The following is a 27,862-nucleotide window of genomic DNA, read 5'->3' as shown; positions in this document are numbered from 1 at the left end:
CGGTGTACATGGATGAAGGTCTTCTTGATCTTCTCTTTCATGCCTCGGTAATCGAAATCAGCTCTAGGTTTGAATCTTTTGAGTCTGATTTCCTGCAACTCAGTTTCCATAGCCCTGGCCTTGATTGAAGTCATTAGAGAATATTGCCCAATCTTCAATGGGTTGTTGGAAGAAATACCCATGCCAACCTTGTGCTTAACTGACTGGTGTGTATGCACAGCCATGATCTGCCTTCCCAATTCCATGAGGATAATCTTATCTGTTGGGTACCGTGGGAGCATGTAAGGCTGCCCGCCATAACATCCAACTCTCATGTAGGTAAAAGTTGGAAATTGGAGAAACAAACAACCATATTCTTTCACCTTTTCCCATGCTTCATCTGAGACTCTTTTGTCCTTCAGGTTCTTGTCAAATTGACACAAATAATGACCAAAGAAAGCGTCCTGAACCCTTCTGAAATGAGACCTACTTGATCTTAGAGGCAACTGATCATAGTATTCCCAAACTAGTACAAGCATGCGGTCACCCTTGGTGGAAAGCCCTGGGAAATGTCTAAGTGACGCAGCAATATACACGAGATATGAATTCATGTAGAAGGTGAAGGTAGTAGGGACGACTGCAAGTTGCTCACACAAAGCATCACTGATGATTTCACCCCAACAGATGTGCTGAGACTGCCTTACTAACATAATAAATTGGTACATCCAAGGTTCAAAAACATTGGAATGTTCCAATCCCATCATACGGCTAAGAAGAGTAATAGTATCACCGATCTCATTCTTGAAATCAGATCGATATAACTTTGCCCATCTGGTAAGCGCAGTGCGAGGTTCATGAATCCATTTGTTGATATGACGCTTACAGTCTTTCTCCTTTTTGGCAAAGTATTCAGCTGCACTTTGCTTGGAGATCTCTATATAAATGGTTTCGGAAGGTATTTTAAAAACCCTCTCTATAGCTTCTGCATCCAGGCGAATGATCACTTCCCCATCATCATTTCTAATGACTCGTGACTCTTTGTCAAAATGATGAGCACATGCTAGAATAAATTCTGGTTCTAGGGCAGCAACTGGAAAGGATGCGGCATGATGGATATGGCTGTCCAGCAACCGTTGCATATCCCCCTCCTTCGGATCTTCAATCCTTTGTATGAATTCGGACATGTCAACATGCCCTATCTCAGTATCCTTGATATGATCAAGGGAGGAGGAGATCTGTGACTGCGGAACTTCATTCTGGTATTTATCATACCTGTATTTCATCTTTTTTGGAGTGGGAGATGATGATACATCTGTCATCTGGGCACAACCGGGAATGCTGCAATGTAAATCCATGAGTATCAAGGCAACATCAAAGTCGGTATCTTTAGACATTTTCACTCCTCCAAATGAGAAAGTTCAACTTTCGTATTTTGGCTTTGTGAGAGGAGATATAAGGGGTGGAAAAATAAGCTTTTGACTTATTTTGGGTTTTGAAAAATGTTTCGCAAGTACACAAGAGGGAAGTACAAACGTGCAATCGGATTTTAAATTCCGAATGCAATTATACTTGCGAAACACGAAGCATGATTAAATGGAAGGAGAATGAATTTTCAGTTTGAAAATTGGGAAGAACGCATTTGCAATGGATTTTTAAATCCAAATGCAAACTTATTTTCAAACTGAAAATCGAAGGAATGGACGGAAAAAGGTATTTAGGCATGCGAGAAATGACGAAGATGATAAGTACGGATGAGGGAATTGGAAGCGGATAAGTAAAAATGAATTTCGGGAAGATCACGTGGAACTTTGTCGTGCCAAAATGGGAAGGACTTTCGACTTGCAATCCGGATTTCAAAACCCGAAATTGGGAAGAACTTGATTTTTCCGTCATTGAAACTTGATTTTTGGACTAAGAAGGTTAAGTCTTTGTCCAAAAAGGAAAGAACACATCTTGAGGTAGAACTTTTCACACTTGCAATTTTCTTTGCAAATTGGGAAGAACATATTTGGAAGAACACATCTTTCTTGTTTTGAAACTTGATTTTTGGACTAAAGAAGGTTAAGTCTTTGTCCAAAGAGGGAAGAACACATATTTTCCTTTTACTTGCAATCGGGTTTTAAAACCCGAATGCAAGTAAAGAAGGAGAATTTTCAATGGGGAAGAACAACTTTTTCTTTACAAATTCCTTTGTAAAATGGGGAATTTCCTCTCATAAACCCAATACGAACATGAACAAAAACCAAAACTTAAACAAGGAAATTGCAAGGAAAGAAACAAAAGAGAAATATAAAAATAAAAATTACCTTGCAAAGATGAGGAGAGATCCAAGCTTGTGGAGTCAACCAAACATAGAAGATGAAACCCTTTAAATAGAAATTAAACAAAGGAAGAAACTTAGCCACGCATGGTGACCAAAGAAAAACCGATTCGCTATAAAAACGCCATGAAAAATGCCAAGGAAGTAATTCAAAAATGATTCGATTCATCATTACATACAAGAGAAAGCAAAAATGATTTAGAATTGAAAGCATACCTTGAACGAAAAAGGTGCGAAACTTGCAAAAAACGTGACTGGTTTTTAGGGCGTTTTTGCAAATCGATTCCCCAAAATGCGCACAAAACGGTTTGAATGCAGCTTGAAATCCAACGCATTAATGATTAAATCAAAAACGCCTTAGGTAAGAGCAGATTCGAACCTCCAAACCGTGGCAAATGGCACAAATGCATGATTCAGAAAAAAAAACGTTGAAGAAGACAAATGGCGAAAATCAGTTTGATAGATGCGTAGAACAAGGGTTTGAATTCTTCAAAGTTGCAGCAAATCCGCCTTTGGAAGGAATCCCTATCTTTCTTCCAAAAAATTCGAACCCAAATCAATTTGCAAAGGCATGGGAGAAATTTCGGGTTTTAGAAATGGAAATACAAGTTTTAAAAATGTTCATATTTTTGCCTCTAAGGCAAATTTCGGGTTTTAGAAAAGGAAATACAAGTAAAATTACTTGTAATAGGGAAATAGAATTCCCTTTACAAGTGATTTTACTTAAAACATGTAAAGGGAATTTAAAATCCCATTTACAAGTTCTATTTAAAAATAAAAAATAACTTTAAGTCATAAAAACATGTAAAGGGGTTTTAAAAACCCATTTACAAGTTTTACAAAACACTTTAAGTCATTCTACTAGTAAAGGGGGTTTTAAAACCCTTTTTACCAGTTTCCAAAAACTTGCAATTGGAGAAAAATTCCCCTACAAGACCAAAAGCTTCAAGGGGGTTTTGAAAAACAAATTACCAGTTACTGGTAATTATCGAAAAATTCCCCTACATTGAAGCAAAAACATAGCAAACGGACTCGAAACGCGACGAAATTCGAAACGTAGCTTGGAGATGGATCAACAATCGATCCAGTCCAAGGATGGGACGAATTTCTACCTCGGGAAGCGTGCCATAGAGTAAATTTTTTCATTTTTTAATAAAAATTTCCTTGTGATAGTCCAATTTTTGAAATCAAAAATTGAGGACAACAAGAGTTAGCTTCAAAACTGAAATCAAGCAAGCTGTTTTAGTACTACTAAATCAGCTGATACAAAAAGCTAACTATGAAAAACTCAAAGATATCATCATAACACCATTGCTAATCCATAGAATGTCTAATCCAAACCTGATGCAAAACAAATATAGTGAAAACAAAGAATTTGGACAGCGTTTACCAACTCTGATTTGTGAGAGCAATATTCTGATTTTTTTGAACAGCAACCTAGAAAATCACTGTTATGTTCATATCTCTCTCGAATGACCTCCAAATGGGCCCAAACTAGAAGCAAATGAAGCACAGAGATTGGACGACCAAGTAAGGACAACAAGCCGCCTCAAAGAAGAACTCAAATAGATGGCATGCACTCCAATGTAGCCCCAAAATGTGGTATGAACAGCAAGCTACGCTGATCAACTTTAAAAATCACACACTCCTTAAATCACACAAACTGGAGCAAATGGATGCCTAGAGTATAGGAGAAGAATGAATCTGTACCCACAAAAATCAATTCAATCCTCCGACCAGGGTGAGTAAAAACAGGAAATCAGCAAGAGGGTTTCCACAACTAAAAAAACCAAGAACTTCTCATTTGAATCCAATGGCAACCTTTGAATGAAGTTGGTCTAATCTGTTGATTTTTAGTGATCAGATTAGCAGTATAAAATGGAAAATCAGAATGCAAAGTAAATCATACGCATAAAACACATGTACCTTGGGAAAACCTCCCTCTTGGAGGAAAAACCCAGCAACCAAAGATCTCAAATCTGATTAGATTAGATATAGAAGCAGATTACAATTTAACTCTTATAGGGTACACATCAACTATAGCAAAAACTTATCTGAATCTGGAAGACAGAGTGTATATGAAAGTCACTGTCAATCTGAGACAGACTTCGGCAACCGTGACCTACTTCACAAGCCCTTGAACAAGTTCGGCAGTCCAGGATGGTATTCGCTCAACCTTGAGGATGATCGCCCAGCTTGAGAACTCCAATTCGCTGCCCTAGACAAATTTGCCAGTGCAGATATAATTCGCTTGTATATGCAACAGTTTGCTGACCTTGATTGTACTTCGCTGATCACAGAAGTAGTTCACTGATAGGATATATTCGCTGAGTGAGAGATGTATATGAATAATGATTGATGCCTTGTATTTATAGGCGACTTAGCCCTTTAACTTTCCCAAGTCGGCTTGCAAGAATATTATGCCAAGAGCTTTACACGTTACAATTATATAGGTCAAGGTCTAATTACAAGCTACATATTTGATAGGTCTTGCCCCATAACAATTACATAATACATAAGTTGAACGCCCAAATAGGGTCTGCCCTATTATTATAAGTTACAATGGGGCCCAACCCAATTACATGAATAACTTAAACTAGAATCAGATTCTAGCTACATATTTCAACACTCCCTCTTAGCTAGAGAGGATTCTATGAATAATCAAGTCACATAGAGGCTACCACCATGGCTACTCCCATGGATGAAACACATGATATGTTCACCATAGCTACTCCCAGAGGGTGAACGAACCCATCATGGAATTTCTTCCATGATACCCACCATACCTACTCGCAGAGGGTGGGACCACCGTGCCTACTCGTAGAGGGTGGAATTTCTTCAATGATACCCACCATACCTACTCGCAAAGGGTGGGTCCACCATGCCTACTCTCAGAGGGTAGAACGAGGGCTCTAACCTCAGACTTCTCCCAGAGAAGAATGCAAGACCACCATGCCTACTCGCAGAGGGTGGCTCCACCATACCTACTCGCAAAGGGTGGAACGAGGGCTTTCACCTCAAACTTCTCCCATAGAAGAATGCATTAACCAAAGAATGTGAATTCCTCTGAAGCTGAAAGAGATAGGCTCCCTCTGAGCCTAACAAGCTCTCTCTGAAGCTAAAATGTCAAGCTCCTTCTGAATGTTATAGCCTTCTTTTTCCAAGAAAACATCTTCAGCCACCAACTTAGTCTCATGGCAGCAAGTTGCATCTCCATTCTTCAGCCTGCGTGACTTTCCCACAGGATGTATCAAACTCATCCACCCTAGAATTCAATCTCCGTCCTAAAAGCATTCGAAGAGAAATATTAATGCTAGAATCATACATGGTTCGCTATAGCATGAATTAATAACTATATGAAGAAATTTATGAACATTATTCAACCATGGAAAATACTTATCTCTTTATAGGTTGGTCCACCAACATTCTTTCCTACTCTCGCTCAGTATTGGAATTTCCAACCATACTGAAGCATCTAGTGATGATGGTTGCGTGGCCTTCGGCCCTCGCCATCACACATTGTCTATCTTCAGCGACAATCATATTTACACTTGGGGATCGCTCAGAGCTGCGAAGCTTTCCAGAGATCATAGAGTTCAGTTCCAAGAATCACTAAAGAAGGGTAAACCTTAAGGCCATCAGTCCTAGAGGAAGGACTCTCAAGGAACTCTGTGAGGCTCGCCATATTTCGCTCCATATCAACTTTTGGCAGGTCAGGCATATGTGCAACCAACTTGAAGCCAACATCTTTAGCCAAGAAAAAGGCAATCAGTTACTGCAGCTACAATGTGACCTCTAAAGGTGTCACGAGCAACATCCTCATAAGTGCTCTAAGACGGACTCTCCTTTCGCCATCTTGATGTGAAGTTGCATGCTCTATCCAACCTATCTTCAACCCTGAGACTGTGCATCATCTTGAAGAAGTGATAACAACAGAAAGAAGATAAATAATTACAGTCAATCTAATTACACCTAATTTGAACCAAGCTCTAATACCATGTTGTTTTTTAGTGATCAGATTAGCAATATAAAATGGAAAATCAGAATGCAAAGTAAATCATACGCATAACACACATGTACCATGGGAAAACCTCCCTCTTGGAGGAAAAACCCAACAACCAAAGATCTCAGATCTGATTAGATTAGATATAGCAGCAGATTACAATTTAACCCTTCTAGGGTACACATCAACTATAGCAAAAACTTATCTGAATCTGGAAGACAGAGTGTATATGCAAGTCACTGTCAATCTGAGACAGGCTTCAGCAGCCTTGACCTACTTCACAAGCCCTTGAAAAAGTTCAGCAGTCCAGGATCGTACTCGCTCAACCTTGAGGATGATCGCCCAGCTTGAGAACTCCAATTCGCTGCCTTAGACGAATTTGCCAGTGCAGATATAATTCGCTTGTATATGCAACAGTTTGCTGACCTTGATTGTACTTCGTTGATCACAAAAGTAGTTCACTGATAGGATATATTCGCTGAGTGAGAGATGTATATGAATAATGATTGATGCCTTGTATTTATAGGCGACTTAGCCCTTTAACTTTCCCAAGTCGGCTTGCAAGAATATTATGCCAAGAGTTTTACATGTTACAATTATATAGGTCAAGGTCTAATTACAAGCTACATATTTGATAGGTCTTGCCCCATAACAATTACATAATACATAAGTTGAATGCCCAAATAGGGCCTGCCCTATTATTATAAGTTACAATGGGGCCCAGCCCAATTACATGAATAACTTAAACTAGAATCCGATTCTAGCTACATATTTCAACACAATCAGCTAGGAGTTGTCTTTCAAACTTGAAACTACAACCAGCTAGGAAGGCAAGCAACCTAGAAGCTGACTTTGAAAGCATTTCAACAGCACTTCGTTATCTCAATATTCAGCAAACCTAAATGAGCCTCTCAAACCTGCTTTTATAGCTCTCTCAAAGGAATCGACCCTCTTCTCCAAGCCATGTGGGATTAAAAGTTTTAGTTTATGTTGTTTCCCTTTTCATGTGCACAAATAACTTTAATAAAAATTATTAATAATTCCCAACTTAGACGACCACATGAGAACATCTTTTAAGAACAACTTAAAGTCATTTAGCCTAGGCGTGGGGGTCAAAAAGCAACTTGAAATTATAAAATCACTTCAGTTATTACCTTCCAAAAACGAACTCCAAGAAAGAATAAGCCACCCCTCAAACTGGACTGCCAAAAATAGAAACCAAGTATTGTATCATACTACTAAAAATAGTACTTACTAAAAAATAGCATATCGCTAAAAATAGCAACTTCAAGTTCAAACACCTTTTAAGCACAATCTAGGTAGCCGTCATAACTTACTAAAAATAGTAAGTTCAAAAATCTCTCTGATAGAAATGCATGTCACACCATTCTAAAGATCTCTAAAAACCCAAAAAGACCGGGAGAGCAAACTGTCAAAGTCCTGCAAACACCCCTCTCAAATCCCCCCTGAAGATGGAAAACCTAATTTAGTCTCTGATTAGCGTACAGGTTTCCAAAATAAGCTAAAGATCCATCTAACAGTCTAGAGCTGAGAAGGGGACATTACACTCATGCCCACACCCCACACAACCAGAAGTTGTAGTGGGATCTCAAACTTGTTGCCCATCTTTGCTCTCCTCCTTCCATCTGCAATCAGACCATGCCCCGAGATTGCTCTTTCCATATAGTCCCTCAACCCACCACATCATTTCGACCAAACTAACTTATGCATGAGTTTCTCCATTATACATTTCGATTCACTAGAGTCCAGTAGCATTGCCAAAAACATTGAGGCAAGGTTGGAATTCACTCTATACCACCCATTACCACTCAAATATCCATCATCGAGCACCATTCAAATTACATGCAAAACCACCCCTGTTCGAGTCTAAAACACCTCCATCAACCTACACTCAGACATGTCACCAAAAAAGGTTGGTGTTTCCTATCTCAAAGGCAGATAGTAGAATCCATGCTTAGAGTTTCTTGTTACATCGCGATGATCTGCACTAGTGTCTATTTTAAAGGTGAGGTGTAATAGTTACCTGGTATGTTGACGCCCATGATCATTAAGTGATTGCCTCGAACACCAATGCCATCCATCTTGTCACACTAAAAAATTTGCATGCTAATCAGCACGAGTCACCTAACCAAACTGTGAGCTGCATACCACTCATTGATTGAAGTGACCTTTGCCTTTGCCATTGTCATATAGACTGAAAACTTTGCCACCTCGTCCGCCACATCATTGCCTTCGCAGTATGTGTGTGACAACATAGTTTTCAAATGAAGTGAGGACCTCCAAAATTTGCCTAAGCCATCCGTCCGATTTCCAATTCGGAGTTCTTCCCACTTGGATTGCGTTAGTGACAATTTATGAATCTCCTAAATGGATCTTTTGATAGCCCAATCTTCTACCGGCCTTTACTCCCATTAACACCGCTTGAAATTTTGCTTCGTTGTTCATGGTTGTGCCTAGCTTCTTGCCCATTATCCTCACAATGGTACCAACATGGTTTCTAATCACACATCCAGCTCTTGCCAACCCCGAATTACCTCTAGTTGTACCATCAACATTAATCTTGACCCAGCCCACAGCGAGGGGTATCCATTTCACTTCCTTCCTCAAGCCCTTAGACAGATTAACTTGTCTAGCCCCATAAACGGGGGACAAAAACTCCAAATATTAGCTATAATGTCATTCATCAAATTAATTTGATTCCTCTCCAAGAAGCCACACACAAATATTAGAATATTTGTCACCAAAATCAATTAAATCAATACCTCTATAGTAATTTAAAATATTATTCTCCTTAGCACCCAACATTCCCGTATAAAATTGGCGACCAATATGATGAATATTTGCTAAATTAACAAAAACTCTTACGGCATCCACTTGAATAGAAAAAAAGTTTTAATCACAATCTTCAATTGAATTCGCACACATTTTCAAGAATGGAGTCCATAATTTCACCACACAAATATTTAGCAATATATATTCAACTCTTGTAAATTTGTCTCTCAAAGAGACTACACAAATTTGATACTTATCTACTAAAGACCCTATGAGATTTTTGGATTAAACCTCCAACTTTGAACAATGAAGTGCAATAGTGAATCCTGAAGTGAATCCACTCCCAAGATGGAATTGGGTTTTCGTCCAACCCACCAAAACTCAAGATGACTTCCTCAATCCTCCTTTCATAAACCTTTCCGAAACTTTCCGAAATAATATAATTTTAATTCATTTAATAATAAAGTGACCTTTAATAAATTTCCATAATACAGGCCCTTATAAATATAGTTGAGGAAGTATTTAATTAATTTAATGAACCTTATAAATAATCAAAATTAGTCATCTTAGAATTTATTTATTTTTCAACGACTTAATTTTAATCATTTAATTATTTTTGAAGGTCAACAAAAAGGGGACATTACAATATTCATCAAATCCCATGTGGACAAAAGGTTATGATAGCATCCTTATACTTGGAATCTAAGCAATTCATTTGGTATAGATGGTTACGTGTAATGTCCCCTTTTAGGAATTACCTCCATGTAGTCCTTAGAGAACAATTTTTAATTTAAAGTGAGAGTTGTAATATATTAATAAACATAATTTTATCAGAATGGAATACATTTCATTATAATATTGACTTCAAATTTTAGGAATAGTTTAGAGGATTGGACTTATCTTGATGGATTCCTCTAATTTGTGCTGATCATAAACGTGGTAATATCTCTCCTCAAAATGTGATCATAAATGTGACAGTCTTTTCCAACTTTTTCTCTATAGCGTTGTATCATATATTCTACTCTTCATATATTCTGATATAAATCTGAATTACCTTTCATATCTACAAATCTTTACTGATATAAATTTTCCTTTCTATATCTGCAAGAACTTCTTAATATTTTCGTATCTTCTACATTAACATCCTCCTTTGTATCTGTATGAACTTCTTGTTTTATACGTAAATCTAATATAGCATCATTTTTCATACAGCATCTATTTATTCTTCTCTTTTATTCTATTATATATTTTTTGTATATTTCATGCTTTTCACTTCTTCCTTATAGACCATTAAACTATGTCTTTTATCTAAAAGACATGCCTTTTTATATCTTCTTAAATTAATTAATACATATTCCATCATATTTGCTTTATTTATTCATTTTTAATGTCCTTGAATAATCTTCCTTTTTTCTCCACCCCCAACACACACTGTTCCACTCTCTAAATATATATTTATTCTTTGTTTTACTCGCACAAAGTTCTCTGAGTCTTCCAAGTGGGCCCCATTCCATTTAGTGGGGCTGCTACTAAAAACACAAAATAATTGTGGAATCTTAAAAACCTTTTCTAATTGATGCAATCACCATTTGAGAAATACTTTAATTATAGAAAGCTGAATAATTACTGCTTGGGGCCCACAAAGGACCTTTGGCAGACTTATTCTAATACTATTAAATCTGAATTCCTATTGAAGTCCTCTTTCTTTAATTTTGATACCTTTATGAGATCCACGTGGTATTCCTTCCTTTGTAATTTGCTTCCACATCACAAAATAATTATAAATGAAGTAGAATTAATATATGTTTTCTGCCTTATACTAACATGGGCAATGTAGAATATAATCGCTGATTGGTTTGATCCAAAGATGTAAATATCTTAATCGGCAATAAATCTTTTGCCTGAAAATTTTTTAAAAATCGGGAATCGGGAAAAAATCAGCAATAAATCGGCAAAATTATAGAACATTTGAAAATATATAATTTCTTAAAATATATTAAGTAGAACAAACACAGTGACCACAAGGGAACTGGCACAAATTGGATAAAGGTCACAAGTTTTTTATATCAACGTAATATATATTTATTCATATATTTTTTCAGTTGTGCAAAAGAAAAAAACTTTAAAAACCTGTTCAAAACTTCAATGGCGTCAGTTGGAGGAAGTCGAAATCGCATCAGTCGGAGGAATCTGAAGACGAAATCGCGCAGAGGAAGCCAAAGACGAAATCGCGCAGAGGAAGCCGAAGACGAAATCGCACGGAGGAAGCCAAAATCACATTGGGCGTCGGGCGTCAGGGAGCACAGTCGTGCGATGAAGAAATCGCCTTGTTTTTTTCCACCCGCGTTTTAGTTTTTAGTTTTTCGTTTTTTAGAAATTAGGGTATTTTTTAAGACGTGATATTGTAAAAGTTGATCGCGATTTTAACTCGACTTATCCTGCCCAAAACTCGCAATTTTTCCGGAAATATCTGTCTCAACTTTATGGCCGATTAAATTGGCTGGGTATTTGCATCGCGATAAATCGCAATTCAGCCGATTTATTCGCGATTTTTTCATCCTTGGTTTAATCCATACTTGGGTTAAGAACCTCCTACGTGGAGTCTTCTTTCTTCAGTCAGATCTTTGTTAATCGTCCCTGTGATTTTCCCTCCACTTCGCCTGTCTGAGCACTTCTATAAATAAAAATAGTAATTCACACATTCCCTAATAGAATTTTGATCCAACATTCTATAGATCCGTATTAAACTCATAGATGCTGGCCCATAATATAATACGATTCATCTTCCTAAATGAACACTAATTATAATAATTCTTATCCTTCCTTTCTTAATCTGATTGTATACCCTTCCTCATAGAAAATCGAAAGAATGCCTTGGTGTCGTCTCTGATCTGCACTATTATTGCTTGCAATCGATAATGCCACCAGACACTAGTTTTGGTTCTTATAGAGTATACCCAAATCTGGAGTAATAAAAGAAATAATATAAATTCCTCCTTCCCTTCTAATGCAAGGATTGACATAATCTTATATGTTGCCATTCGAATGGATGCCTTCTTTGGTTGTGTCTCCTCACAATCTGAAAATGTAACTTGTCTCCTTTCATTATGGTTAGTTAATTGATATACTAATCTTGCTTAGCTCAATGGTTATGCATCATTGGTTTTCGTTATGCATCATCGAATCACCTCCTGTAATAATGATTCCTTGTTGAATCGGATCGATGTTTATCCTTGAGCCGAGGCTGACTTACTTCAAATGTCGATACTCATGAATGAACATGCCTTCCTCTATTAATTCGATCCTCATACATATATTCAATGTTGACTCACTCTATCTATTTTGCAACTGTGATTATTATCAATGATAGTGGTATTGTATTTGGTGGTGGATAACAAGCTCAGATCTGAAGTCCATCGGGTGGTCATGATTAATCTTTATCTTCCTGTCGATGACATACTTTACCTTCTATCTCGGTTGTTCAGTCTATGTGTACTCTCCCCTATCGAGTGTATTCATAGTGGTGTTCGAAGTATTGAATCTTATTAACCTTAGGTCTTGAATGGGGACATGACATTGTGTGGTCAAAAAAAAGAAAAAAATCCTCTAGGTCACCTTGTCAAATTTTACAAAGGTATTGCAAATGCAATATAACAACAATGTATCAAAGATTTACTTGAGCTAGTTGACCAAATTGTGACAAACAAGATCAGTCAAGGATTATATTTTGCAATTCTAGAACCTATCCTTGTGAGTAAAAATAATTATGGAGGAGAACTTGAATGACTTGTTTTCTGGTAAGCTCAAGGATCACTCCAAAATGAGGTATGCATGTTTGATCCCCTTACTATATTTGATTCTCGTATCATGGTATACAAATAATAGGGATTTTTGTGGCTCCTAGAAGCCAGGGTTCAACAGCATATAGGAGATGCTAACTAGGGCAACGATTCCCTTAGCCTACTAGATTGACTCCTCAATAAATTGAAGAAAAAGCGCAAAAGGGTTGTGTTTTAACTATGATAGCAAATACAGTCAAAGTCATAAATGTGCTGAAAAGAAGTTAATCTGCATTGAAAGAGCTAGTGAGAAGAAGATGAAGTATTAGAAACCACTAGGGAGAAAGTGAGGGAATTAAGAAATACCCAACCAACTATTTCTTGTGATGCACTTTTAGGAATTACCACCACACAAACTCTCAGGTAGTGGGTTTCTTGAAAAAGAGAGTAATAGCATCATAGACTCGAGCACTCACAACTTCATCAATAAAAAGTAAGCTTCTCATCTAAATTTTTTTATTTAACTAGCACTAGAATTTTTGGTCAAGATTGCAAATAGGGTTCCAGTCAATTGTTTACGGAAATGCCATAGCATTAAATTTTCCATGTGAGAATACTAACTAGATTGCCCAATGTTCACAACCTCCATAGATGCAATAGATACTGTTTTGGGAGTTTGTTAATGTTTTAATTTGCACATCTCAATGTGACACAAAATGGAATAGATGTGTGGTAAAACCACTCTTCAAATTAGAAGAGGAACTTCCCTGTAAAGTAAAAACTAACCTAAAACTAACAATTCTATAATGACAATTTACAATTTTTACAATTATTTTTGCGATGGTTCACATTTATGTTGTAAATATATATCATTTTTGGTTTTGCCTAGGGTAAAAAGCTAAGATGCTCTTCCACCTAATATAAATGATTTTTATATTTTTGACTAAAAAGAAATCCTACAGCTAGATGCTTTCTTTGTTCAACTCATATGTTTTAAACACAACATATGCTTTGGTAAATTAAAACATATGCTTTGGTAAATTATTTGAAGTAATCAGTACAAAGCCATGATTTTCAACTTCAAATAGATTTGCAATACAAAGCTTATAAATTTGGTAGAAGTAAATTAATCTACTTCAACACATATGACAAAATCATTCAATAGTAATTAAAAGCCAGATAGGCTTAATAAATTCTATCGAACAAGTAACAAATTTTGGATTGACAATAACAATGAATAGAAAATTCAACAATGAGTAGGCATGAGAATTACCATTCATCAATTCCTTCCAACTAAGTGCAAAAAGGCACTTTTTTTTACTATTTACAAACAATTGCATGATAATAAATAAATTGAACCAATAGCACTTCTACCCTAACTAAATCTACTTGCATGATGTGCAAGCTTTAAAACAAATTATCTCTCCAAAATTACAATCATGCAATTGTCGGTTGAATCGATGATCAAAATATTATAATTATCCCTTAAAACCTCTTGTCTCTAATATGATGAGGTAGATGATTTAAAAATAGATAAATATGAGCTATAAATAGCAAATACTAAACATAACATGGTCTCCTTAGCCTAAAATGGAGACTATTAAAAATATCATAGGCTGTAAAATTGTACATAGCTCTAGTTAAAAACAACATATCCCTTAATATGATTCGTTTTTAAAATGGTGATATCTAAAAAATAGATTTTTTTGTCAAGTGTTTGTAGATGACTTTGACGACTCGAGCTTTTTCTTTGGCTATTGCTAAGACTTTGAATTTTTTTGAAAACCTACTCATTTATCTCTCCTTTGTACAAGGGTACCCCTATCCAGGTAGCCTTGAATATGAGTTAACAAAAAAAAATTGCACTATATTAGTGTGTGCTTAAGCTTAGACATGCCCCTAAACACTACAACGAAAATCTCCTCCATTGTTCTTGTTGGGACTAAAATTTATCATGGTAATTTTGTTTGAGTTCCTTCTTGTTTAAGCCTTTGACTGACCTAAGTTTATATCCGACCTAAGATAGTTTATGTGTGTCTAAGTGTGTATTTTCTCCTATGTTGCCCTCAATTTTTTACTTTAGCCAATTATCTAAGTGAGAAACTTCAAGATTGGCTAAGTAATTTTTTTGTATGTCAACCTTTGGTAGAGCTTCTAAAACCTCTATCAAATTCACAACCTTGTCGACACCCCTTCAAAATGTTGAAGTCTTTATTTTTTTGACATTTCATTGAGGTTTCAAAACCTTTGTCGAGGCCTAACATGGGTTTTCTAATCTCCTTAGCTTCCTTTTGCAAAATGTTAAGACTTTGTATTTTGGTGATTTTGAAAGGTCGCGACATGGTTTCCACAACCTTGTCAAAGGCCTACAAACTTTTTATAACTTTTTAAAATGTGGCCAAGTTTATTGTTTGTTGGTGGTTTGAGGAGGTTTCAAAACCTCTGTTAGCTCTCAACGAGGTTCTCACAACCTTGTCAGAGTCTAACAAGGTTTTGCAAACCTTTTAAAGAGTTAAAGATGTTAACATTTTGAAGGATACATTGGAAAATGGAGGAAGTTCGGGAACCTATGTCAACTTCAAACAAGGTTCTCACAACCTTGTTGATGCCCAACATACTTTTCAAAAAAAATTGAAAATAATGTGAAGGTGAAGGGGAGAAGGCATGCTTATTGAAAAATTGAAAGAAGAAAAAGATGAAAGGCTATGTGTTGGTGTTGGTAGTTTGGGGTAGTTTTGAAACCCCTGTCAGTTGTCAACAAGGTTGCCACAACCTTGTAAGTGCTCGATGAGGTTTTCACAACATTTGCAATATGGCAAGTGAATTGCTCAAGCTTGGTTTGTCGGTATTTTTGCATGGTTTTGAAATCACTATCAGATGTTTACGAGTTTTTGACAACTAGTTTCCTTTCCAACAAGAAAGGAAAAAAAGATAATACTAAATGCATTTGTTGCTTTAATGAGTTGGATATATTTTGAAACTTGTGTTGAATCCCAACAAGGTTCTCCTAACCTTGTCGAAGCCTAACAAGGTTTCAAAAACAAGTTTTATTAATGATGCTTGATGCCGATATGGAGAAAAAAGGCCTATGGAGGGCTTGTGACATTTATTAGAATTTGGTTTCTGGCCTTTGGTACTAATAGATGCTCAAAAGACTAGAGAATATGTATGCATAGGCATGTACTTGTTTAAGGAGCCCATGATGTGTTCAAATTGGCATTTCAATTTGTTTTTGGCACCAAACGAAGTGACGTTGTGCCTTTACTTGTTGCCTACCTACCATGACTACAATAGCTCTCCTTAATACCAACAAAAATATTTATGTCCAACCTATCACATATTAATGTGGATGTTGTCTGATCTAAAGTGCTTGTTTTGAGCAGGAATGCATCTAGATTATGGATTTCAAATAGCTACAATGCAACGATTAGGGTTTCACACCTTGCAAGTGCTAAAGCATGATTTTATATCTATTTTGGAAGGAGATTGGTTTAGCAAGGGTTTCGCAGATGTCTAAAGGTGCCAAAAAGTTGGAGGGCATCCTTCGATGACAGTCCGATAATTTTGGACTCAATACAAAACCATAGATCACATACTTGGATTTGAAAAGTACTTGGCAAGCCCAATTTTTTTGACTCAGCAAAAACTAGGCAACTTAAAAGTACCAAAATTTGTTATATAAACACTTCTTTTTTTTTTTGCAAAATTCAATTATTGTAATCTTCCCACTAATTTTTTTGGTTTTTGAGCAAAACAAATACTACAATGCACCCGTTAAAGTTAGGAAATATAATCCCAATACTACTGAAAGTAACCCTTCCACTTTCTGATCACCACGAGCCCAATGTGGGAAGGTGAGAGCATATAGTGATAAGGGGTCATTAGCTTACTAATCCGCTGGAAATTACAATGCAAATACAATACTGGGCGGCAAGCCAACCCCTTCCACTTTTCAACGAGATGAAGAACAAGAACTTGGCGGTAAACCAGCCAAGGTAACAAGAGCATAACAAAACCAAATCACTCTACCGCTTATGCAGCGGGAGGACTTTTACATTAAACTATCACTCAACCGCATATTTCAGCGAGAGGACAATATCACTCAACCACTTGCTCAGTGGGAGGACAAAGCTGAATTACAAAACATACAAGCGCCTAAGCCATCCTCTTCCACTTGTTCAGCAGGAAATGCAACATAGAATGAATTGGTCACTACTACTTAAGCAATTCTTACAAAGATAGAGATGTGAGAGAAGATAGAATGAAGTACATATCTCAAGAATTCAATAACACATTCTCACCACAAACACTACTTGTTGTTTTGAAATCAGAGACAATGATACACAAAATCAGCCATCCCAAAACCCACTAAAATGCTTGTAACTCTCTCAAAATTGAATGAAATCACGCCAAACCAAATGCAAATGAAGCGTATAACATAAACAATCAGATCAATACCTTGAAACGGCAACTGGAGAGAAGCAAGGAAGATGCACACAACCCAAGGCAATTCTAGAAATGGCGTTTTGGCTGAATATTTCGATTTGCAACTATAAATTGGAGAGTTCTCCAAATGCGACACCAATGTAGGAGAATTATCAACTCTCCAATACTATTCCAACAAGCCCTCACCCAGAACGATGCACTCAACATGCAGATAGCTACGAGCAAAAAACACTTCCAGCCAACACACACCAGCAACACCAAAAAATGCAGCAGCACACAACTCTTCACCAACACACCCAAAAATCACCAAATAGCTCACAACTTCGAACCACAGCTAGGAGTGATGTCTCACACTCGAAACCGGAAGGAAAGATCTAGGAGGTATTCACCCTCGAAGAAGTCTGGAGTCATTCCGACAACATAACAATATATTTTCTCTGGATAGCCAAATGAGGAGCCAATCACCTGTTTATATAGATTTTCAAGTCTGGAATTCAAATGAAATTGCCTTTAAATTCCCCTTATTCAAACTGCATTTCATTTCATGTGGTGGACCCAAGAATGGCACCCACTTCCCAAGTCCAAAAATCATGCCTAGGAGGGTCCACGATTTTGGCATGACATAACTTTGAAGTATATAAAAATAAAGTCTCTTATAACCATTAAATAATTCACCCAAGAAAGACTTAGGAAAAATATCACTTTTTGCACAATTCCCCATAACATCAATCAGTAATAAAATAATTAAATAATAACCTTAGGATAAGGAATAATATTTAATTAAATGAAAATTGCTTATAACTCCAGTACTGATTCTCAACAAAATCCAGATGAGGCTCAACAATGAGGATCACTGAACTGTGCTGGATCAAGACCAATTCCAGGACTGCCAAAAATAGAATGTCCAAACTGCCACTTACTAAAAATAGTAAGTCATAAAATAATGCTCCGAAAATCGTGATCTTCGCAACCAGAGAAAGAGCTTGGTGAGCTTAGCAACTCTGCACCATCCCGACAGCCAAACCCTAACTTACTAAAAATAGTAAGTTCACAATCCATCCCTGACAAGCTTGGTCGGAACTCTAAAGAACATGGAAACCCTAATTCACACTTCCACATAGCCTACGGGTCTCCGGAATAGGCCAATGGACCACTAAATGCATCATCACAAGGAAGGGGACATTACAATTACAAAATGTATTGAGTCTAAAAAGCATAAGAAAGTGTTTTCTATTAAATTTAATTGCTGAATACACCTGGATTACAAAATGTGATCATTTGTTGTCCGGTAGTGGAACTTGATACAATAGCTAACTACTAACTAATAAAAATTTATAAATATAATAAATAATTTTAAATTTCTATATATATATTAATAATTATATATAAAGAATATATATGTATAATTAATATGAATTCCTAATTTATAAAACTTTCAATAATAATAGCTATATTTGAATCTTATATATCTTAAATTTTTAATAATTAATATATATTTATAATATTTTAATCATATATAAAAATTAAGAGATATATTACAAGATATATAAAAGATGATTTTAAAGATAGATGTAGACTAAAAAATTTCGAGTATGTTTAGAGTGGTACTCAAAAATAAATATATACTAAATTAATTTATGTAAGAGCGTTTGGTTGTGGCAAAATCTAGAGATTATGGGCGATGCTAAATGAATCAAGAAAACCCTGAAAGAAAAATATAGGCAATTTTTTTCAAACTCATCTATCAAATACTACTATAGAGTCGTCCAAATCCGTTGTGTACCTGCTTGGTGCCAGCTAGGGTTTTACCACCTTAAAAATCATGTAAAAATGTACATTTACTGCATTAAAAATCTCTTTTCTTGACAAGTTTTGATTGTGTACAACCTTCAGACGGGTGTTCGGCAAGTTTCTAGGAAGGGAGAGGCAAGTTTTCATTCCAGGTGTAGGTGCAAGTAAACTCACAAGCTTCTCACAAGGGCAAAAGAGTCGCGAATACTTGCCTAGTATGCAATCTATGGTACAAACCTACGAGATTGGAGGATAATATCATTGCATGTGGATTTTGTTGTTGAACGTCTTGTTGGTTGAAAATTTTGTACACTTGGGGAAATATACAAAATTGTGGTTTCAACCACAGCACACGAGTAAAAACTCTCCTAATTAAGGGAAGGCTCCCCCTATCTAACTACAACTTGGAAAATAAAATGGGATGGGACAGCAATCTTTCTTCTTTCTTCAAGAAAGACAATATCCTTTTCTCTTCACAGAAAAGGATAGCGATTGAATATGAACAACAGTAACTACTTTCAAGTGAAATGAGAGAAAGGAAATGAAGTTTCCTGAAAACGCAAAGACTCCCGTCACTTCCTTCGGGACGAGACAGCAATATCAAGCTCAAAGACTTGACTATTGGAAGTCCTATCTACCCTTTGCTATACTAAATTTTACAACGAATAAAAAACAACAGCTCAAAGACTGGAATAATTTATTCTTTTAACACAAAGACAAGAACTAATGCAAGCTCAAAGACTTGCTACTATTTCTTATCAAATAGTAATTTTCCTCAAGAATAGACACAAGCTCAAGACTTGCTGCTCCTTCTAGAGATTTTCCTATTTTAATTAATCTTCTCTACTTGCAGCTCAAAGACTTCAAATCAGATTGGACTAAGCTCCTTTAGAAACACTTTGCATAGAAGATATAAAAAGATTCAAACTCAAACATGTAGCTCAAAGACTCAAAACTTGAGTAATCCTTCTTTATTATTCTTCAAAAACTTTCAATCCACATACATAAGCTCAAAGACTTCTTGCTGTAAATTTGGCAGAGTTTTTGCTTGCCTTCCAAAAGATATAATTACAATGGACTCCTCCAGTATTTATAGGAGAGGAGCCTTGAGAAAAAGGTGGGAGGATCCTAACTAACTTGAGAGATTCTCTCAACCACCAAGACTCATTCAATAACTAACTAAGACTTCATTAACTAACTAAGACTTATTCCAACTACAGTCCTAATTGGACACAACTTGTAGTTGCCTTACATGTAATTACAAAAGTGCAAGTAATGTGTAACTTGCGTTTTACAAAAATACTTTTACATGTAACTTGTCAAAACGAAATTACAAATGCATAACTAAAATTATTCCATGTGTCTAAAGACACGACTCTAACTGCATCATCCTTTGTCTGTGATGATCTTCATGTCGCTTTAGGATGCTAGAACTTGAAGTATTATAGATTGGTAAAGACATCTTGAACCGGAACGGGAACTTGCATCCTTATCTTCTTGCTTGGGGTAGTACTATTTTTTCAGAAGGGAAAGGGTTGCCTTCCTCTTTTCACGTCATGACCATCTTTGTCTTGAAAGCATTCCATGCTCTCAACCATGAATCGTTGTATCTCTTCTTTGTATCGTCATCCATTCTTGAAATTTGCTTGCAAAATAAGGCCCATGCCTTAATCCATTGATTTGGTAGATCGTGTGTGCAAACCGAACTGACAAAGGAAGGGATAAATTGATGCAAAAATGGGCTCACAAGTGAATTTCGGGTTTTGGAAGTTGCATTACATGTGTGGGAAAAACAAGAGCATTAACTTGCAATTGCGGGGAACAAACATGCAACTTCATATGTGTAATGGGTAAACACAAGTTTGCACTTGTAATTGGACCTTTAGAACTCATTTTCAAGTGTTTTTTGAGTGCATTTTGGACCAATTTCGGGTTCTGGATGGCTGATTGCAGGTAGACTTTAAATGGGGAAAACGAATGAATGTGTAAAATGAGTGGATGAAATGGTATGTACGGATGAGGGAATTGGAAGTGGATAGGTAAAAATGAATTTCAAGAAGATCACTTGGAACTTTGCCAATGCAAAAATGGGAAGAACAATGATTTTCATCCAACTTGTAATCGAGATTTAAAATCCCGAATACAAGTAAAGAGGGAAAATGGGGAAGAACAATGCAATTCTAAAATTGCTTTACAAAGGGGAAAATCTCTCTCACAAAATCTGATTTTTGGGGAAGAACCAACCATTTACAAATTTACAACTAGAAAGGAAAAAACAAGAAAACAAGAAAAAAAAAAAAACAAGAAGAAAATAAATCTTACCTTGCTCCAATGTGAAAATGCCTCTCCAAAAGATGATCAATCTTTGAAATAAAGAAGAATATCTCTTAAAAAGAAATTAACCGTATTCCAAAACCCTAGCCATATTTTTGAAAAAATGCCCAAAACTGAAAAACGTGGCAGCAAATGCATGAGAAATGGCATGGAAAATGGCCAAGACTCTTTCTAACCTCAATACCTTAGCATACCAAGCCAAAGCAATTCATAACATTGCTGATTCGTGGCATTTTTAATGAAGAAAAACGTGGTTTTTTGGCAAAAACGTGTTTGCTGTTATAAAGCTAAAAACCAGCAATCTTAACCTCCATGTGGCGTGAAAGGTGTTTGAAAATGCATAAAAATAGGGAGGAATCCAAAACGCCTTCTATCTCCCAAAAAATCTCCACAAAAATTTGCTAAAAATCCTCAAAAAACATGTTTTTCCTTGCAATTCGGGTTTTTTGGAACAAATAGCAAGTTTAAAATGTATGAAACAATGAAAATCGGGTTTTTTGGAGGATATGACAAGTTTAAAATTTCAATTTTTCAACATGTTAGGCAAAATCGGGATTTTTTGGCCAAATAGCAAGTTTAAAATGTCAAAAATGCACTTTATGAGCAAAATCGGGTTTTTTTGGACCAAAGTGCAAGTTTTAAATTGTCACTTTTTCACTTACAAGGCAAAATCGGGATTTTTAAGACAAATAGCTAGTTTAAAATTCACTTTTTCACTTACCAAGCCAAAATCGAGATTTTTTGGAAAAATGACAAGTTTAAAAATTGTCAAAAATGCACTTGCAAGGCAAAATCGGGTTTTTTGGAGCAAACTGCAAGTTTTAAATACTTGTAAATGGGAAATAAAATCCCTACAACAAGTTATACTTGCTTGCACATATGTAATGGGGATTTAAAATCCCTATTACATGCAAAAACCATTAAAGTAGGGGTTTTTTGACCAAACTGCAAGTTTACTTGTAATTGAGTCAAAAAATCCCTATTTTAACTAAAAAAGACCAAAAAACAATAAAAAATATAAAAACAACAAAGGGGAAATTTAAAACAAATTACAAGTAACATCTTTTAAATAAAAGTGCATATGTAATAAGTCAAAAATTCCCCTACAAAGACCAAAACAATGAATATCATTAAAACTTGCAGTTTGAAGAAAATTCTCCACCTGCAGTCTGGGTTTTAAAACCCGAAATTGAAAGAAAGGCATAGCAAACGAACCCAGAATTGGACGAAATTCGAAACGTAGTTCGAGAATGAACTGAGGATTAAGCCAGTCCAAGGATTAGTTGAAATTCTGCCTCGGAAAGCGTGCCATAGAGTAAAATTTTTCATTTTTTCATAAAAATTTCACCGTAGTGGTCCTTCATTTTTTGGAAACAAAAATGAGGACAACACGTCTCCAGGGCAGTAAGCATCTATCTAGAAAAGTTTTTGAGTTACAATTGGGGACTTTCCTTTGTCACATTTGTTGACATGAATGTAGTACTAAGATATGTGCAACAACACTTTGAAAATATCGCAAGCTTTGTAATAATCTTTTTCATATTATATGTGAAAGTATGTAGTTTTGTATGGATTAATAATTATGCTTTGTTACAACTTTCACAGTCTTTGTTTTATGCAAATACATAGCTCAATCTTCTTTTGATTTTTGTTTGTTCTCTTCTATGTGTTGCAACTCAGTTGCCCAATAGATAGGCACCACTCAAGGATCATGTAATATGCAGCCCTATTTGCCTTTTTTTTTGTGTTTTGAGAATGTTTGACAGAGAAAATAGAAGAATAGAAAGAGCAGATTTAGATTGCAATAGATACGATACATATAATAGCAAATACTAATGAAATGCTTGCAATTTTCAATGAGTCATAATCTGAAAGTGCATTACAAAGACAAATGCGTCAAGAGATTCCATCTGACACTTTCTAGTGAGTTCAATATGTCAGGAGATCCCAACTAACACTTCCCAGAGCATTTTGGAGCACTTGGTCTGTTTTTACTATTTCTAGTAAGTTTTAGCTTGGGCACAGACTTGGTTAGTTGGCGATGGTTTCATCTTGGGATGGTCCATGGATGGATTTAATATTGAGGAAGTGATATTTTTTAATCAATGGATATCATTTTATTTAATAACATTAAAGCTATAAAGTTAATTAAATATTTAACTTAACCTTTTTAAATATTAAAAAAGTATTTTATTTTCCCAAAAGGGGCATTGGAATTAGAAAAGGGAAATAAAAGAGCTTTGAGGAGCTCATTTGCAACTTATGCTTGAGAATTTTATGAAAAAATTATTGCAGGTTGAACAATGTTCTTCCAAGAGATTTGTGAGGACGAAAACCTTCATAGAGGACATCCATATCAAAAATTAAAGATCTTTCTTGGTGGATTTGCAGGTAGTTTCATTCAAAGACTACGTAGGAGCTTTATTGCAAAGATTTTCAGCTTGTATCTCCAAGTGTTTCGAGATGAGGATTTATTGAAATATTCTTAAACATAAAGGAGCAGTTTTGAAGACATGTTGCAGCTACAAGGATTTTAGAGGATGCTACAGTACCATTGCTATAGTATAGTGCTACAATATTAGAAACTATATTTTCAGCACATTTATTTGTGGTTTTCTGGGATGTGCAGATTTGAAGAAATTTGGAGTTATTTTCAAACGCTTAGTTTGCTGGTTCAGAGTTTGTTTCAGACCTGTAATGTATTGCAGCTTCTGGGCATGTTTGTAATATCATTTGAAGCTATTTGGCCTTCTCCATATGGTTAGTATCATTGTCTTTTCACTGCCCAAACTCTGTAATAAGTCTGGAAGTAATTTACAGCTTATGTGTATTTCAAATATTGAGTATTTTGTTGTTTCTTTTTTTTTTTTTATGAATTATCTATTGTTGGATCATTGTATTATCTCATGAAACCCTCGCATTTGGCATTCAGAAAACAAATAAAAACAAAAAAAAAAGTAGGGTGCACATTACAGAAGACTTAATATTTTTTGTCACTGCCTATTTAGAGGCTGTCATACATCATAAGAGGAAACAAAAACTTAAAAAGGAGCAGCCGTACCATACTAGGAGAACCGTACAAAGTATAAGGAGATATAAGGAAGAAAAGGTTGCTGATTGGTCTGCGAGTAACTCCAATCAAAGGTCAGCCAGTCAAAAGTCTATAGATATTCATATTTTGTGAGGTAAATAATTTTCTGGAGCAATAAATTTATTGGGAAAATTGTTATTGAGTCATAAGCATTAAGGATATTGATTATGAATTGATGCCATAATATATTTTCCAAGTAAATCATGCATTGTATTCACAAATTCAGTTGCATGCCAACTGTTTGACACAATGTCCATATAACTTCTATAAACTCTGACTTGGTTTAATGATGAATATGTGATTCAGAAATTTAGTTGCAGCTCCTGTGATTGCTATTATTAAGGAATTCTCCATACTGAGCAATATGCAAAGTGTTTGAACCGAATGTCAGCAAGCTAAGACCAGCAATTTTGCAAGCTCAGAACAAAATTTCCTGGTAGGGATTATTACACTATATTAACTTTTCACCATGAACGCACATAAATAAGAACACAATATTAACTTCACAGGATAGTTTCATTGCTTACAATAGAGGCTATATAAAGCCACTCCAATTACAAACAATTTGAGTAACTTCCATATACCTGTAAAAACTCCCCACTAGAACTAAATCCCTAGAATCATGGTTGAACTACTCACCAAAAGCAAAAACTCGCCAAGGCCCCCAAACAAAACTCTGTAAAAACTCAGCAAAAACTCGGCAACTGAAAAATTGCTTAAATTTAATAGAAATGCATTTTTTTTTTGCACACTTCAATGAGGATATGCATCCAATGAGTCAATAAATGAGTACACAAAAGAAATGAGCTGAGTCAAGATATATTTGATTACTTTAAATGCAAATTGGGTACAAAATGGCATACTCCTGTGGAATGCTGATGGCTGATAGACTGAAACAAAATGAAATAGCAAATTGTTCTTGTAAAACTAAAAGTAAATATTACATCAAAACATTTTACATCTTCCTCTTCCCAAATCTAGTGAAAACCAAAGGAGAGATAGAACAAGAGGGTCTAGTCCTAGGAGTCCGATGTGGCTTCTCCACCTCACCAAAATTAGGTTGAGGTTAGCACCCCTCTGCTACCAACAAGAAATATAGGTTATAAATGGCCTAAGTTCAAAATAAAAATAATACCAAAACTAAAACTATGCTAACAAAAAGGGCTTTTGGATCATAAGGACCACAAAGCCAACAACTTGCACATAACTGGGGCATCCCCTTACTGAAATTGCTACTTTTGTATGGCAAAACAAATCATAGTGAAGGAGGCCATGACCTCCTCTTAGCTAGAAAAACAAAAGCCAAAAGAAAGGAAAGTGTCTTCAATCATAATTTAAAAATTCTATGCATTACTCATTAACTCACAATGCAAATGCCTCGGGCCAATTAATCAATAACTAGCTACCAAGTTGTGACAATTACACTCAATAATTCTCCAGCTAAGCAGAAAAACCTTCTTTTTTGTTGTGAATTTGAATGATTTTTCAGCAATTTTCCTAGTTATGCAAAAATCCATTTCTTATGTTTTCTAACACTATTTTGTACACTATTTAAGTTTATTTTATGATTTTTTTTTAATATGCCAAGTTTTTCTAGAGTCCCAAGTACCAAGTCAAATTTTGGCTTACCAAGTTTTTGATGTGTCCAAGTTCATATGAAGTATGCCTTAAAACAAGAAAAAGGAAATTCTAGACCGCATTGAATCAATCCATGAGAAACAAATAAATACTCACAGAGGCCATTAGCTGATAACCAAACATTTGTGTTGATTTTCCACAAGAAAGTCAAGGAATAACTAAGAAACAAAATATTTAGCACACCGATTGGAAGCTACATTATACAACCAATGAATAGCATAGTCCACAGAAAGATCAATAATAATTTTGAATCATTAACTGAATGACTAAGAAATAAAATTGATCAAGGAATTGGCATAGGAGGTCAGGGGCAACCCTTTGGTATATTGATATAATGCATAATCTTGAATTTCTCATGGTATAGGGTTAGTAAAATGTAGAATTTACTCCAATAATTAGTTAACAAGGCCACTAAACAAATATATAATGTCTGGGAATTCTCCTTAAGATGAGAAATATTTGCCAACAAGTCAACAACTTCCAGATAATAAGACAACTTGAGGATATAATGAGTCCTTAAAATAGGGAATTCCTCATGTTCAAATAAGAGTTAGACTTAGATCACCACCCCAGGCATTACAGATTGCTTCATGAAGATAAACACTATTGATGAAGAAAGACACCAAGGCAAAGATCGTTAAGGAAGGATGGGAGCCACATAAAAAGGCCAGAAAAACAATGATCTAGCTTAATTTGAAATTTTGTGTAGTTTGTGTTCAATTTGATCAAATGCTCCTATTTAATTATAGATGCTTTGGACCTGAGATGATCTGAAATATTCCTTTATGTATACATATAGATCTGTTAGAAAATACCGGTCATGTATCCTTGAGCATGTTCTTCATACTTCAAAAAAAATTGACAGAAGATATCATGAATAGAGATTTCTTTTGAAAACAACATAATGATAATGCATGCAAGAAGACCAGAAAACAAGGAGGTATGGGTCAGCAAAACATATAAGATATGGTAGGATTTAGCAACTTCACATCTTAAAAAATCTACATCAAATAACTCAAAGATTCTCCAAAATTGATAAGCATTTATAAAAGTAATAAATACTTTACTATTCATCTCATAATGGAAAAATAATCCAGAAGTTTCACTGTATAAAAACTTTACCTGTTTTCTCAAGTCGTTTAGGAAAGGCTGATAGGCGCTCTCGCAAGGGAGGAAGTTGCTGAATACTTTCTTTTTTGGGACTTAAAGTTAAGCAATTTTGTAAAGTTTTATTCCATGATTGATCTGGATCATCTGACTGGTCACATAAAACCAAGCTTTTTGACTGTGCTTTCTGAAGTTGGCATTCCCTGTCACCTGGCTTAAACCAAATTGCTGTTTGAATTTGGCGTGCAATCAGTTTCCAGCACATTGAATTTGTCAGATTTGTCATCTTCTCCCATTGAAGTGGGAAGTCCTTATCCTTCCTGTAAGCAGGTGGTGCAGAATAAACAAAGTAGCCCTTTGGTCTCAAAAGTCGGTCCACTTCTTTCAGCAGAATGCCATCTACACATATTTGAGAAGAAGCCCAACAATCGATGTTAAAATATAATATGGTCCATATGAAAAACTTCTTTAATTATAACAAATTCAACATTGATTGGATCTGTTTATGAAGATGAAAAATGAAGATACCAAAAATTAACTACGTAGAAAAATTATCTATTCATTTAATATTTATTAAACTC

General features: G+C 35.6%; 1 protein-coding gene across 2 annotated transcripts in view; it reads right to left on the bottom strand.

The window, feature by feature from the left end:
* LOC131034011 (probable methyltransferase PMT7) overlaps positions 1 to 27,862 on the bottom strand; it is a 153,487-nt gene that overhangs the window by 57,917 nt on the left and 67,708 nt on the right. For both annotated transcript variants that reach the window (XM_057965342.2, XM_057965341.2), the window contains exon 5: positions 27,297 to 27,680. In XM_057965342.2, coding sequence (XP_057821325.2) covers positions 27,297 to 27,680 — 384 coding nt within the window. The remainder of the gene's footprint in view (positions 1 to 27,296; positions 27,681 to 27,862) is intronic.

The sequence above is a fragment of the Cryptomeria japonica genome, chromosome 2, assembly GCF_030272615.1.
Source record: "Cryptomeria japonica chromosome 2, Sugi_1.0, whole genome shotgun sequence".
Taxonomy (NCBI): domain Eukaryota; kingdom Viridiplantae; phylum Streptophyta; class Pinopsida; order Cupressales; family Cupressaceae; genus Cryptomeria; species Cryptomeria japonica.
This window is presented reverse-complemented; position numbering and strand designations above follow the sequence as displayed.